The sequence below is a fragment of the Solanum tuberosum genome, unplaced genomic scaffold, assembly GCF_000226075.1.
Source record: "Solanum tuberosum cultivar DM 1-3 516 R44 unplaced genomic scaffold, SolTub_3.0 scf00145, whole genome shotgun sequence".
NCBI classification, from domain to species: Eukaryota; Viridiplantae; Streptophyta; class Magnoliopsida; order Solanales; family Solanaceae; genus Solanum; species Solanum tuberosum.
The window spans coordinates 474,719-487,963 of NW_006239069.1; the positions used below are offsets into that span (position 1 = coordinate 474,719).

The following is a 13,245-nucleotide window of genomic DNA, read 5'->3' on the forward strand; positions in this document are numbered from 1 at the left end:
CGAAACCCCTTGCCAGCGAAAGCAAGGGGTTTGCCTTCTGGGTCGAGCTCGTCGCACCAGGCTTGCCTAGTGCGGGTTACCTCTCCTATGTGGTTTGCGAGCTATTGCATAGGAGCGGAGGTTTTACCACCCTGCTGCGGGTTTCCCTTATCATAAAATAATGTGATTCCAATTCATATACTTTGCAAGCCCCACAAAATCAGATCTTTTTAATGTCTAATGGATATGAATTAACTGGGGACGTGTAGATCTAATTGTGAGAAATATATGGGAAAAATAATATTGAATTGTGTATCTAAATTGTTACATTGAGACCCTATTTATAGACACTACATTGGAATCCTTTTCCAACTAGGATTCCTATTCTTATTCCTATTCCTATTCCTATTCATATTCCTATTCTAAGTAGGAAATACTTATTTCTATTCTAACACTCCCCCTCAAGCTGGTGCATACAAATCATATGTACCTAGCTTGTTACAGATGTAATTAATACGAGGACATGTGAGGGACTTGGTGAAGATATCTGCAAGTTGATCATTTGACTTCACAAATTTCGTAACAATATCTCCCGAGAGTATCTTTTCTCTGACAAAGTGACAGTCAATCTCAATGTGCTTAGTCCTTTCCTGAAACACTGATTTGATGCGATATGAAGAGCCGCTTGATTATCACACACAAGTTCCATCTGATCAATTTCGCCAAATTTTAGTTCTCCCAGCAATTGTTTGATCCAAACTAGCTCACAAGTTGCTGTCGCCATTGCTCGATATTCTGATTCTGCACTAGATCGAGCAACCACATTCTGTTTCTTACTCTTCCACGACACCAAATTACCTACTACTAAAACACAATATCCGGATGTCGAATGTCTATCGGAGGGTGATCCTGCCCAATCAGCGTCTGTATATCCAGTGATATGCTCATGGCTTTGATCCTCAAAGAGTAGTCCTTTATCGAGAGCTGACTTTATATATCGCAGAATACGAACAACTGCTTCCCAATGACTATCACAAGGGGAAGTCATAAACTGACTTACAACACTCACAGGAAAAGAGATGTCAGGTCAAGTCACTGTGAGATAGTTTAACTTTCCAACCAACCGTCTATACCTTTCAAGATTACTAAGTGGCTCCCCCTGTTCTGGAAGGAGTTTAACATTCGGATCCATAGGAGTGTCAATGGGTCTACATCCAACATTCCTGTCTCCTCAAGAATGTCTAAGGCATACTTGCGTTGAGAAATAACAATACCTGATCTAGACTGAGCAACCTCAATACCTAGAAAATACTTCAGTCTGCCAAGGTCTAGGTCTTGAGTTTGAAAATGATTAAAGAGATGTTGCTTCAAATTAGTGATATCATCTTGATCATTGCCAGTGATAACAGTATCATCAACATAAACAACCAAATAAATACACTGATTTGGTGCAGAATGCCGATAAAACACAGAGTGATCAGCTCCACTACGAGTCATGCCGAACTCCTGAATTACTCTGCTAAACTTTCCAAACCAGGCTCGAGGAGATTGTTTTAGACCATAGAGTGACTTACGCAATCGACATACAAGGTTACTAGACTCCCCATGAGCAACAAAACCAGGTGGTTGCTCCATATAGACTTCTTCCGCAAGATCACCATGTAGAAAAGCATTTTTAATGTCCAACTGATGAAGAGGCCAATGACGAACTGCAGCCATGGACAGAAAAAGACGAATAGATGGGAGCGAAAGTATCACTATAATCGAGTCCAAATATTTGAGTATACCCTTTGGCAACAAGACGAGCCTTAAGCTGATCAACCTGACCGTTTGGATCAATTTTGACTGCATAAACCCAACGGCAACCAATAGTAGATTTACCTGTTGGATGGGAAACACATCCGTGCTACATTTTCCCGTAGTACTGAGGGTCGTTCAGAGTCTATTTTTTCATTAGTCCATTCTGATATTTGAGGTCCTAGTAGAGTCAGTTCACCCTTAGGTTTTCGTTATTTTGTTAGTTTCATTGATGATTTTTCAAGATGCACTTGGGTTTTCTTAATGAAAGATCGTTCTGAGTTATTTTCTATATTAAAAAAATATCAATCCCGAACGACATTGTGAAATTAGAATATTCTCACAAAAAATAAAAATAATTAGATCTGACTGTTGGAAATAAAATAAAAATTTGGGGCCAAAATCTGACTGCTGAAAATAGATCTGACTGCCGGAAAAAAAGAAGGAATCTGGTCGCCAAAAACTGGTCGGAATCAGGAAAATAAATTATATGATCAGCCTCGGAATCAAGAGGCAACCCCACTGGAAAAAAAAACTGCTGAAAAAAAAATGGCCAGAATAATTGCTGATTTTTTCTTTCTGGGACAGCAATTTAGGTCACCGGAAAATTGCACAGTGACGGCTGATTTAATTTTCTCACCATTGCTCTGATACCATGTGAGAAATATAGGAGAAAAATATTATTAAATTGTGTGATACATTATTACATTGAGACCCTATTTATAGACACTACATTGGAATCCTTTTTCAACTAGGATTCCTATTCTTATTCCTATTCCTATTCCTATTCTAATTAGGATTGTATATACTTATTTCTATTCTAACGGAGGATTTGTTCAACTCTTCCTAACTAACTAGTTAACTCTAAAGGATATGGGTGAGCTTTTGGCAAACTCGATCTAGTATCTGAATGAATGGAGTTCAATAGTGCGGAATGAATATAGAGGATTCATGTAATCTTTTCTACTTATTTTCATTGAGGTGTATTCGATTGGTTGATGATCGATTGTTAAATCTATTTGGTCACCATGTAGACTATTGTAGTCTAAATCCCCCAGTTATTGAAAGGCAACAGGATGGTTTTGGCCAAGTTGGTGTGTCTGGATTCCTATGAACATTTTCCTGAACCATCATGTTCCTCTCTTGCCCAAGTAGTTTGACCTATAGCTTTTCTTATCTATTCATTTTCTTATTAAGTGGTGGAGACCCTACAATTTCTTGAAATTGGAAAGTAGCTATAGTTTCTTTTACGGCTAAGTGAGTTATCACTGTTCTAGTTGTTTCCAACAGTTCTTGCTTTTTAGTGATCAAACCAGTGTGGTTGTAAATATTCCAACTTTACTGTCTAGTGTAATTGTGTTTTGATACTGCAGTCCCTAATGCAAGGCCGAAATTTAAGAGAAACCACAAATTTGTGGAGAATTTGTTTGATGCATTGTGTTTTTGAACTACACACATTACTCTTCCTTCCTCAAGTATGAACTTAATATTGTGGAGTCCATTTCCTGTTTGAGTAGATTGGCTAACAAACTGATGACGACCACATGATATATGTGTTTCAGTCTGACAGGAGTTATTCACCGATATAACACCCACATGAAAGCAGAAGATAAGGTCTCTGCAGAAGTCGATGACACAGAGGTATATATCTAGTTAACTTCACTGTCCTCTTATCTCTTGACAGAGGTACTGTATAATGAATAAATGTAACGAGTACACTAAATGTTTTTATGGTTCTTCGGGAACTAGAAAGCAACTCATGGGCTGTGAAGTCGAAAAGTTTAATCACCATGTCAAATTATTAATGTTTGTATAGTTTTTTGATTTCCCAAAAGCAAATCCATAGATGTTAAGTTAATACAAATCTTTGCAGGTGACTTGGTGGCTTGTAATGCATCTTTATCTATTGTGAGTAGATCCTAGGACACAAAATCTATATGTGAAGTTATATGTTCTCAGCTTTTGTCCTGCTCTAGTTAGAAGCTCCAATTTAGTATGTGGTAATTAAGGATGGTCATTTTACATCATAAATGAATCTTATTCAATATATTGCTGTTTGTTTTTCTAGAATGCGTTGTTTTAAACATAAGTTGTACATCGTCAAAACCAGGAAAGTGGTGCGACAGTTGTTCAGTCACATACATCATGCAAATAATGAGTATTAGCTATAGTCATTCCATTGAGAGTTAATCCAATATGCCTGGAGTAACTATATACAATTTCAGTTGCTGAAATTATTCTATCGTTGTATGGGAACAGGAATCTAAATATGCAAGTTTCATGAGAATGGAAGAACTGCTACAGACGGTAGAAAAGTACTGACCTTTTGCTGCTCTTTTTTTTTTTTTTGAGCTTCCCTTGGAAAGCATGGTATTGATCCACAATTTGACAGGCAACTCAAGGAGCCTGATGTTGATGATCTCAGCATTACTGATCTTGTCCATTTGGAAAACCAAGTCGAGACTGCTCTGACACAAACCAGATTTAGAAAGGTTTTGGATTTTCCACATTCCTCTGTACCTTTACTCATAAACAGACTTGTTCCAGCTGCTCTATAGAAACAACTTACCTTTTTATGGCCTAGAACTTACATAAGTGGGATGCCTAAAGCTGAATTAGTCTTGTTGGTGGTGCTACATCAGTTGTATTTCTAAGACATTGCAACCGTACAAAGAGTTCCATATTGGTGTGATCATTTTAATCCAATCCTACACCCATGCGTGCTAATTTTATCTTTTGCCTTCTTTTTAAATTATCTGCAATTCTTTTACTGTTCGACTGCTTTAGTTCCCTATTTCTTTTGGGAGTGATACGAAGTGAAGCTAACTAGTTTTGTTTTATGCAGACACACTTGTTGATTGAATCAATTAAGAATCTTCATGACAAGGTAGGTCTCCATTTTTCCTGAGTAGATTTGCTTAGTTTCCCAAAGAGCATGCAGGGTGCCTTCTATAGAACAGCTTCCTAACCGTGTCATTAGTTGATGTAAATATTGGCATAGCTGGCCTGGTTCTTCTTTCATGAGCGTGCATTGTTCTGATGTGAAGCGCTTATAAACTGATTGAGAGGATATGAGAACAATGAGAAGGTAAAGATAAGTTGGAAGATATGATGAGTTGAAGAGCCTTATCATTCTAGTTGTAGCAATAGCTAGACCTTAAAATTCATCAAGCGTCCCCCACTATACTTGGTATTATCTGTCTCCATCATTGAATCAATGGAAGTTATGGTGTCCTACTCCTTGTCACTTTTATCCTTTGATTCTCAACTCTCTGTTTTAAGTCTATCAATATAGGCCAGCTAATATTCTGTTTCATCAGCATAAAATGAAAACCTGAAACTTCATCTCCCCACGAGATGTAAGATCCCTTGGTACCTTGAATGCTATACTCATCCTTAGTTTCAACTTTCTAGTAAAGAGTATTGTTGCATGCCAATGTCATAATTAAACAGAGCCTGCTGCCTTGATGAAATCCACATGAGAGTTTTGGATTTTGCTAGGTCCAGAGATGACTCTTGCTGCTAGACTAAACAAATAGAATGATATTCTTGAGTCCAGACCACTGTAGAATTTGAGAGACAACAACATACCCAGTGAAATCTCACCAAGTGGGGTCTGGGGAGAGCAATTTTTGGAAGTTCTAATTTGCTGTATAGTGAGGTGCCATCTTGCTGTCAAAGAGAATTCTTTTTCCAACGGCAACAAAGGTTTTCACTGTACGTGGGCTTTTTAGAGTGTGTTATTGTTGAGCACCCAAGGGTGTGGCCTAGTGGTCAATGAAGTGGTTAAGAACCATGAGGTCTCAGGTTCAAATTCCAGTGGAGACAAAAACACCACGGGTTTCTTCCCCTAGCCTTGGTGGATAGAATTACGTGGTGCCTATTACTGGTGGAAGGTGGCAATTATACCGTGGAATTAGTCGAGGTGTGCGCAAGCTGGCCCGGACACCACGGTTATAATAAAAAGTGTTTAATTGTTGAGCACAGTCATGATATTTTTCCATCTACCTGTCTATTCAGCAAATAATAACAGTTCTTTTTATCACTATGTATGGGTGAGGTGCCATCTGGCCGTCAAAAACTGCTTCAGCAGAGTGTTTTAAAAACAATTTCCTGGTGTCAAGAAAGGGTATAAGATGCAGGGCATCAACTTTTCTGGAAGTGAGCTAAGCCAGATACTTAATCATTAGGACAAGGATCAAATATTTTCTATCATTTGATCGTCTACCAAACTCCTCACTCCTGGCTGAATGTTTTCCCTGACAATTGCATTTGCACCTCTTAACGCTGGACTTGTTATGGAATTGAGAAAATCATGGAGCTAGTTTGGCTCTTCAAGTTCACTAGCATACTGGCATCATGCTGTTTACAGTTATTTTTAGCTCTATAGATTTTTTTAAGGAATCCTATTATCAACTGAAGTTTATGCAATATTAGTGTGCCATATATCAGCATTTTCTGGACACAGGTTTATGTTGTTACATTGGGATTATGTTTAACATGCTAGACTTGACTGGAAACTATTTATCTGCAGGAAAAGCAGCTGATAGAGGAAAACAAAGTTCTGGAGGATGAGGTAAGTGCTGCAATTCGGCTAAACAAATATTAGGGTGATTTGTGTGGATATTTGGTACATGTGTGTGAATGACTAGTATGTTTACAGATAGGTACCATAAAGAACAGAGAAGAAAATGAGATGGCAATGAATTTAAATAACATTGCACCAACCCATATGGATTGTGGACAACAGAGGGTGACCCTGAATTTTCTCTAGAGTCTAAACACACTGAAGGCATCACATATCAGATAGAAGCTCAAGATATAAATAACAGCCTTCCCAAAATATAGCAGAGCAGCCACTCCTCTTGCCGTGGGATATGTCCTGCCGAGGTTATATCTGCTGCATCTAACTAGGGTGTGCTACTATGTAGTCTTCTCTTGTATGTTGTCTTGGTATGGTTGAAACACTGAAAAACTGTATAAGGATAAATAAAGAGATGCTGCTGCAGCGTCTCGATAACTTGTATGTAATGCAATGACTATGTAAATTAGAGGTTATATCAAAAGTAAGGGTGACAATTAGTCCATAAAATTATGACCCGTCTAATCCGTTTATGTTTGATAGTCCATATCAATCTAATTCATTTCCGTCCATTAAAATTTTGGGACAAATGTGGCTATACCAAAGGACTACTGCATCAGCAAAATGACTTGAAGATATATATAACCTAAATTCTAAATATCTTTCCTCTAATTCATTTTTCTGCTCACCCCGATTTTGTACATTTTATACAAGATACATATAACCTTATAGAGGTTTTTTAGAGCTATAATTAGAAATAATGTTCTTAAATTTTAGGGTGAATATTTACGTTATTTTATCAATTAGATTGTAGTGTCCGTCACTTTTGATATAGGTTGTAGTCCTAATAACAATGATTATTTAATATTTACATATCACTAAAAATAACAACATACCAAGTAAAATTTTGTAAGTGCGATCTGAGGAGGATAGAATGTATGCAAACCTTATCACTACCTCATGGAGATAGAGAGGTTTCCAAAAGACTATATTGAAGTGCAAAGTACAAAAGAGACAATGAAGAAAATATAACAAGTAACAAGGAGATAATGATAATGTGAAGTCTACCAGAAGAGAGCAAAACAACAAAATAATTTGATAATCAAAACACAATACACATCATACTAGGATACATTATTGAAAACAAGAGCTACAATACAACAACTAGTTCTATGTCAACCACCAACCACCCTAAGCAAGCCAACTACAATACCTACTAACCTTCAACCCTAATACGAGTCCTCCACACCTTCCTATCTAAGGTCATGTCATCGGTAACCTACAAGTGCATCATAGGTCTACCTCTGTCTCTCCATGAACCCTTGATAACCAACCTCTCGCACCTCCTACTTGTGCATCTACGCATCTCCTCTTCACATATCCAAATCATCTCAGTCTTGCTTCCCTCTACTTGTCCATCACATATGTCACTCCCACCTTCATTTAAATATCCTCATTTCTAATCTTATTGCTTTCAGTATGACCACACATCCACATCAACATCCTCATCTCTACAAGATACATTTCTGGAGATAGGAGCTTTTGACTGGCTAACACTCCATGCCATACAGTGCCGGTCTAACCATCACTCTATAAAACTTACCTTTGAGTTTCAGTGGTACTTTTTTATCACACAAGACTCCAAAGGCAAACCTCCACTTAATCCACGTCGCACCAATACAATGTGTGATATCATCATCGATATCCCCACTCTCCTGAATTATAGACCCAAGATACGTGTGTCAAGCCTCACTTCCACATCATTGGCATACCCCTAAATTGATCATAAATGAAATTTGCACAAAAGTATTATTCATTACAATTTGTTAGTGAAAAATACACTTGAGCTTATATAGGTACAACTATTTTAGGATTTGTACAATATTTTGGTCTTGTTAACAGAATTTCAACTGTCATAATATTTTTACTGATCTCACTGCAAGACTATGCTTTAAAAGTTTGTGCCTACTTATTGGCCGTTGTTTCCATCTTAGATGTGGGTATTATAATTTAAATTTGGTTGTAAAAGATGGTTGTGATTTATTTACCTCTTCTTTTGCTGAAATTTGATATGCTTGAGGTTACATTAAGTTTTGGAAAAATTACCTAACTACATTTCCTTTTTTATCCTATTTTTTATTACTCCCTATCATTCTAAAAAATTACAAAAATCCCTCTTTTTCATAATTTCTCTCACTTTTTCGGATACATCACTATATACTATTACCCAAAGATTTTTTTCCTTTTTTCACACCTAAAATCACTCAATGATATCACCAATTATCTCCATCACTCTATTTTTGAATTTCAAATCTTTTCTCTGATTTACCAATTGCAAGTTATTGAAGCGGTGGTTCTTCATCTTCTTCTTCATCCATTTTTTTCTTTCCACTTCATCCGGTATCAATCTTTTTTATATTTCTTTAGTTTTTCATCTACAAATTTAGTCGAAGAAGGATGCATCTTCAACATTAAAATCGATTGTGGAAAAAACGCCCAAAAAAGAAGAAAAAGTCGAGTTGTTGGTGGCACCGGTAAGGGCATTGGATCGAGATCCATGAGTGACGTCATTGTTGAAAGTGATAAAAGGCTACGGGAATTGATACAGAGCAAAAGACAAAGTGTAGAAGGATTTCTTCATTTTTTTTTTTTGGCTTTCAATAGATTGTTGACTTTTTTCAGATTTTTTGTTGTTCATCTTTTTTCTGATACATTTGAGTTCAGTTTTCTTAATGATTATATTTTTCTTGCTGTTTCTTAAATTAATGTATAATGCATTTGTTTCAACATTATGATACATTACAATTTTATCAAGAGTGGTTGGTGGCTCCGGTAATGTTTTGGGTCGAGATCCATGGTGACTACAAGAGTTGATACAGAAAAAAGGAGAAAGTGTGGAAGAATTTCTTCATCATTTTTTATTTTTTATTGCTTTTAGCAAATCAAATTGTTGATTTTTTTTTGTTACTTTCAGCAGATCTTTTAATGTATCTCGTTGATTTTGATTTTTAAATTAATGTATATTTTGTTCGTCTCACCTTTATGATACATTACAATTTTATCATGTATAATATCATTTTCAAATCATTCCATACACACACACACACATATATATAGTTACAATAGTGGCTTATACATATCTTTTTTTATTGGAAAAAGGGTCAAATATGCCCCTAAACTATACAAAAATGTCTAGATATACCCTATGTTTGAAGTTTGGCTCATATGTGCCCTCGCCGTTCAACTTTTCGCCCATATATTCCCTTGTAGACGTTAGTTGTTTTGCTGGAAATAACCAATTAATTTTCCCTTTCTTTAAATACCAAATGGAATCGCAACATCCCCTTTTAATTACCACGTGTCATTTATTTATATTTAAAAAATGAATACACCTCTTTTAAATAGGATATTCGACCCGTAAATCATATCCAACCCAAGATGGCCGGAGTTTCAATTCCTCCGACCAGATCTAAAATGAGATAACATTTGACATCTGAAATACAACTATTTTGGGGTCGTTTGCTAGCTGTCTTGCCAGACCAGTGAGGTGTGTGGGTTGGTGTTTTGTCGGCTACCTTGGGGGTGGTGTTCTGGAGCTCGTGGTGGTCGGAGCTATTTGGTGATTGTTTGTCCGAGGTTATGTGAATCAGTGAGCTCATTGGAGCTCTATTGTTTGCTCATGGTTAGAGCTAGAAGCTCACCTTTAATGGTGTTTTACTTTTAGGAGAAAACGATGAGTTTGGTTGGAGATGGCGTTTCTCCGACCAAATAGATTTTGGTCATATATGATTTATCAGCTTATGTGAAATATCCACCAAAGAAATTTGGGTCGGATAGGATTTACAGGTCGGATATTCTATTTAAAAGAGGTGTATTCATTTTTAACATAAATAAATGACATGTGGTAATTAAAAGGGGATGTGGCAATTTCATTTGTTATTTAAAGAAAAGAAAAATGAGTTGGTTATTTCCAGCAAAGCAACGTCTACAAGGGCATTTATGGGTGAAAAGTTGGACGGCGAGGGCACAAATGAGCCAAACTTCAAACGGAGGGTATAGCTAGATATTTTCGCATAGTTTAGGGGCATATTTGACCATTTTCCCCTTTTTATTTAACGAAAGTGAAAAATAATAATTTATTCTTTTAAAAAATCATGTAGGGATATATATAATCTTTTTCACACATGATATATTTTTTGACTTCTTCGAAATTCATTATTTGAGTTTCTTATTCTTATTTTAATATTTTTTGTTCATTCTTTAGTGTAATAATATGAGAATTAGAAAAGAAGAAGAGTGAATGGAAAAGAGAAAATAAGAAGAAAAAAATTAAAAAATTCCGAATATATTATAATTTATTTTTTGTATATATAAAAAAATAAAAATTAGGGCATATATGATAAAAAAAAATCAAGAAATTTAGTGACAATAAATTTGACCATCAAAATAGTAAATTCAAATTAGTCATTGAATCAAAGAAGTAAAAAAAAAAATATGCGTGAGAATTCGAAGGATCAAATATACTACATGAATGTTTTTTTTTTAAAAAAAATTAAAAAATTAATTCAAATTAATTTTTTCACTTCCATTTGTGTAATAATAGGAGTATATATGAACTACTTTTATAACAAAGGATATATTAACTATATTCCTCCAAATGACAAAGTCGATGGATATATCAAACCATTTTCCCAAATTAAAATTCTAAATCATCTCTAATATACACACACACTTAACAATGGTTTTAAACTTAATTATTCAAATATTAGTCACTAATAACATATCAATCATTAAGTTCATTTATTTTTTAGGTTTGAATCTTAATCATTCAAATCATAATCATTAAGTGTGTTTGTTATTTTAATGGTATAGTTACTTAATGAGTCTGAATAGACGTGAATGATTAATTAGTTTTACAATAAAGAAGACCTAATGCGTTTTCATTAAAATGTAGATTATAATTTAGCTGTATGAATCTAAATACATATATGAATTACTAAGATGTTATATTAAGATCTGAATACTATATAATTAAAGTTATTTGTTTTTCTAACACTTCTATATATAAAATTTGTCTTCATTTTGAAATTAAGAAATATAAAATTAAATAAAATACTAAATTAATTGAATACCCTGTAAATATCAATAAAAAAATATTTTTTTAAGGTGGTCGATGATATTGATGAATAGTAGTAATGTTTGTGGATATCTAGTGGGGATGATTGTAGGGTGGTAACATATAGTAGTTATTCTAATGGTGATGAGGATTAACAATAGAGATTTATGGCGGTAGTAGCTAATAGAGATAGTGAATAAAGATGGTGGTTGGTTATATATAAGTAGTGACGGAAGGTGATAATTTGCAGTTATTGTGATGATGATTGTAAATAGTGGTTAGTGATAGTGACTGATCACAAGAATGATGATTTTGAATTTTGATGCTAATAATGGTAGATGATAATGAGAAAGGATGACGATAACACGATTCAGTTACTATTAAATTATCTAAATATATAATTAATGTTAATTATTTGTTATCAAGGATTTTAAGGAATTATATTTAATTGAACATAAAAGAAAATCACAATTTTTTTTTGGTTAATTTTAAAAGTTGTTAGCTTTACTTTGTTATCGCGGATCGCATCCTCTTCAAAACTTGTCCAATCATCGTGCGTCTATGACTGTGAAGTGTCAATAAAAGTCTAGTCTCAAGCTTAGTAATTAGCATAAATGCATAATCATCCCCATGAGTCACAACCACATCATCATATTTTCTTAGTTTTGTTTAATTTTTTTTTTTGGTTTCTCATTCGGTGTTCGGAGTTCATGTTGGAGCCCCGACTAAATCCGGATCACGCACTACAGGCCCCATTTGGGGGTGGTGCTCCCAACAAAAAAAATTGTCATACCTAGGGTTCGACTCCGAAACCTCTGATTAAGAGTGAAGCAGTCTCATCACTGCACTACAACCCATAGTTTTTAGTTTAATCCTATATATATTTTTTTAACTAAATAAATGAAGCAAAAAGAATAGCAAATTATGTGTTGTAACCTCAAGGGTTTGCGTACGTCAATATTTCATTATCTATTCTGATCAAGTAATAATAGATGAGGTGCAATATACATGTAATAAAATAAAATCTTTAAATAGTAATAAATGGTATTTACCTTTTAATGAAGAAATATGGTGTTGATACTTGATAACAAGCTAAGGCTGATGGGCAGATCGAAAGAAGAAAAACAGAGATGGAAGAGCTTTAGTTTGTTTCGATTCGAAGGCGTCCGGGGCTGGAGGGAGCAGCTAATAAATAGAGACAAATATGCAAAACAAGGATTAGCCAAGTTGGCACTTCTCTTGGCTTGAAAACCTCCAACACAGCCAAGTGTGTATGCCAACTATGCAAATCCTTACCTGTTTTAATTCTTGGCTTACAACCTTCCACATGTAAAGTCATTTTCTATCAGAAACTTTATTTTAATTTCAATTTTCTTGTTGTATTTTGTTAAATTTACTTTTCTACATTCTTTGACACCTTCGTGGGTCGTTTGGCAAAGGAAATGGAATAAGTAAGAATATCACATGTAATTATTTTATACCACTTTTTATATGCGATAACATTTCTATTATTTTAGTAAATATATGAGATAAAATAATTCGACAATTAGCTAGTATTTCAAATCAAATATGAAATAAATTTAAATTTTTAAATTTTATCTCGAAATTATTATTTTTATCATAGTTACCAAATCATTTTAGTCAAGTTTCATTGGCACTATAAAGTAGTTGCTATCTTTATATTTTCTAGGAAACAACAATGTAGAAAGTAGATACTACTATTATTTGATTCCTTTTATGTGGTCAGCAGAGCTCTAACGAGAGTTCTTGC

The 13,245-nt window shown here is 34.8% G+C and overlaps 1 protein-coding gene and 1 long non-coding RNA gene across 2 annotated transcripts in view; one reads left to right on the forward strand and one right to left on the reverse strand.

Annotated features, from left to right (window-relative positions):
* Window positions 1–6,871, forward strand: part of LOC102585059 (agamous-like MADS-box protein AGL27) — a 35,116-nt gene extending 28,245 nt beyond the window's left edge. The window contains exons 2-7 of the mRNA XM_006352107.2: window positions 3,339–3,417; window positions 4,036–4,091; window positions 4,169–4,268; window positions 4,622–4,663; window positions 6,311–6,352; window positions 6,440–6,871. Coding sequence (XP_006352169.1) covers window positions 3,339–3,417; window positions 4,036–4,091; window positions 4,169–4,268; window positions 4,622–4,663; window positions 6,311–6,352; window positions 6,440–6,550 — 430 coding nt within the window. The 3' untranslated portion in view covers window positions 6,551–6,871. The remainder of the gene's footprint in view (window positions 1–3,338; window positions 3,418–4,035; window positions 4,092–4,168; window positions 4,269–4,621; window positions 4,664–6,310; window positions 6,353–6,439) is intronic.
* LOC107061503 (uncharacterized) overlaps window positions 1–12,845 on the reverse strand; it is a 41,395-nt gene extending 28,550 nt beyond the window's left edge. The window contains exon 1 of the long non-coding RNA XR_001474021.1: window positions 12,527–12,845. This is a non-coding gene — a long non-coding RNA (uncharacterized lncRNA). The remainder of the gene's footprint in view (window positions 1–12,526) is intronic.
* Window positions 12,846–13,245: the final 400 nt, after the last annotated feature.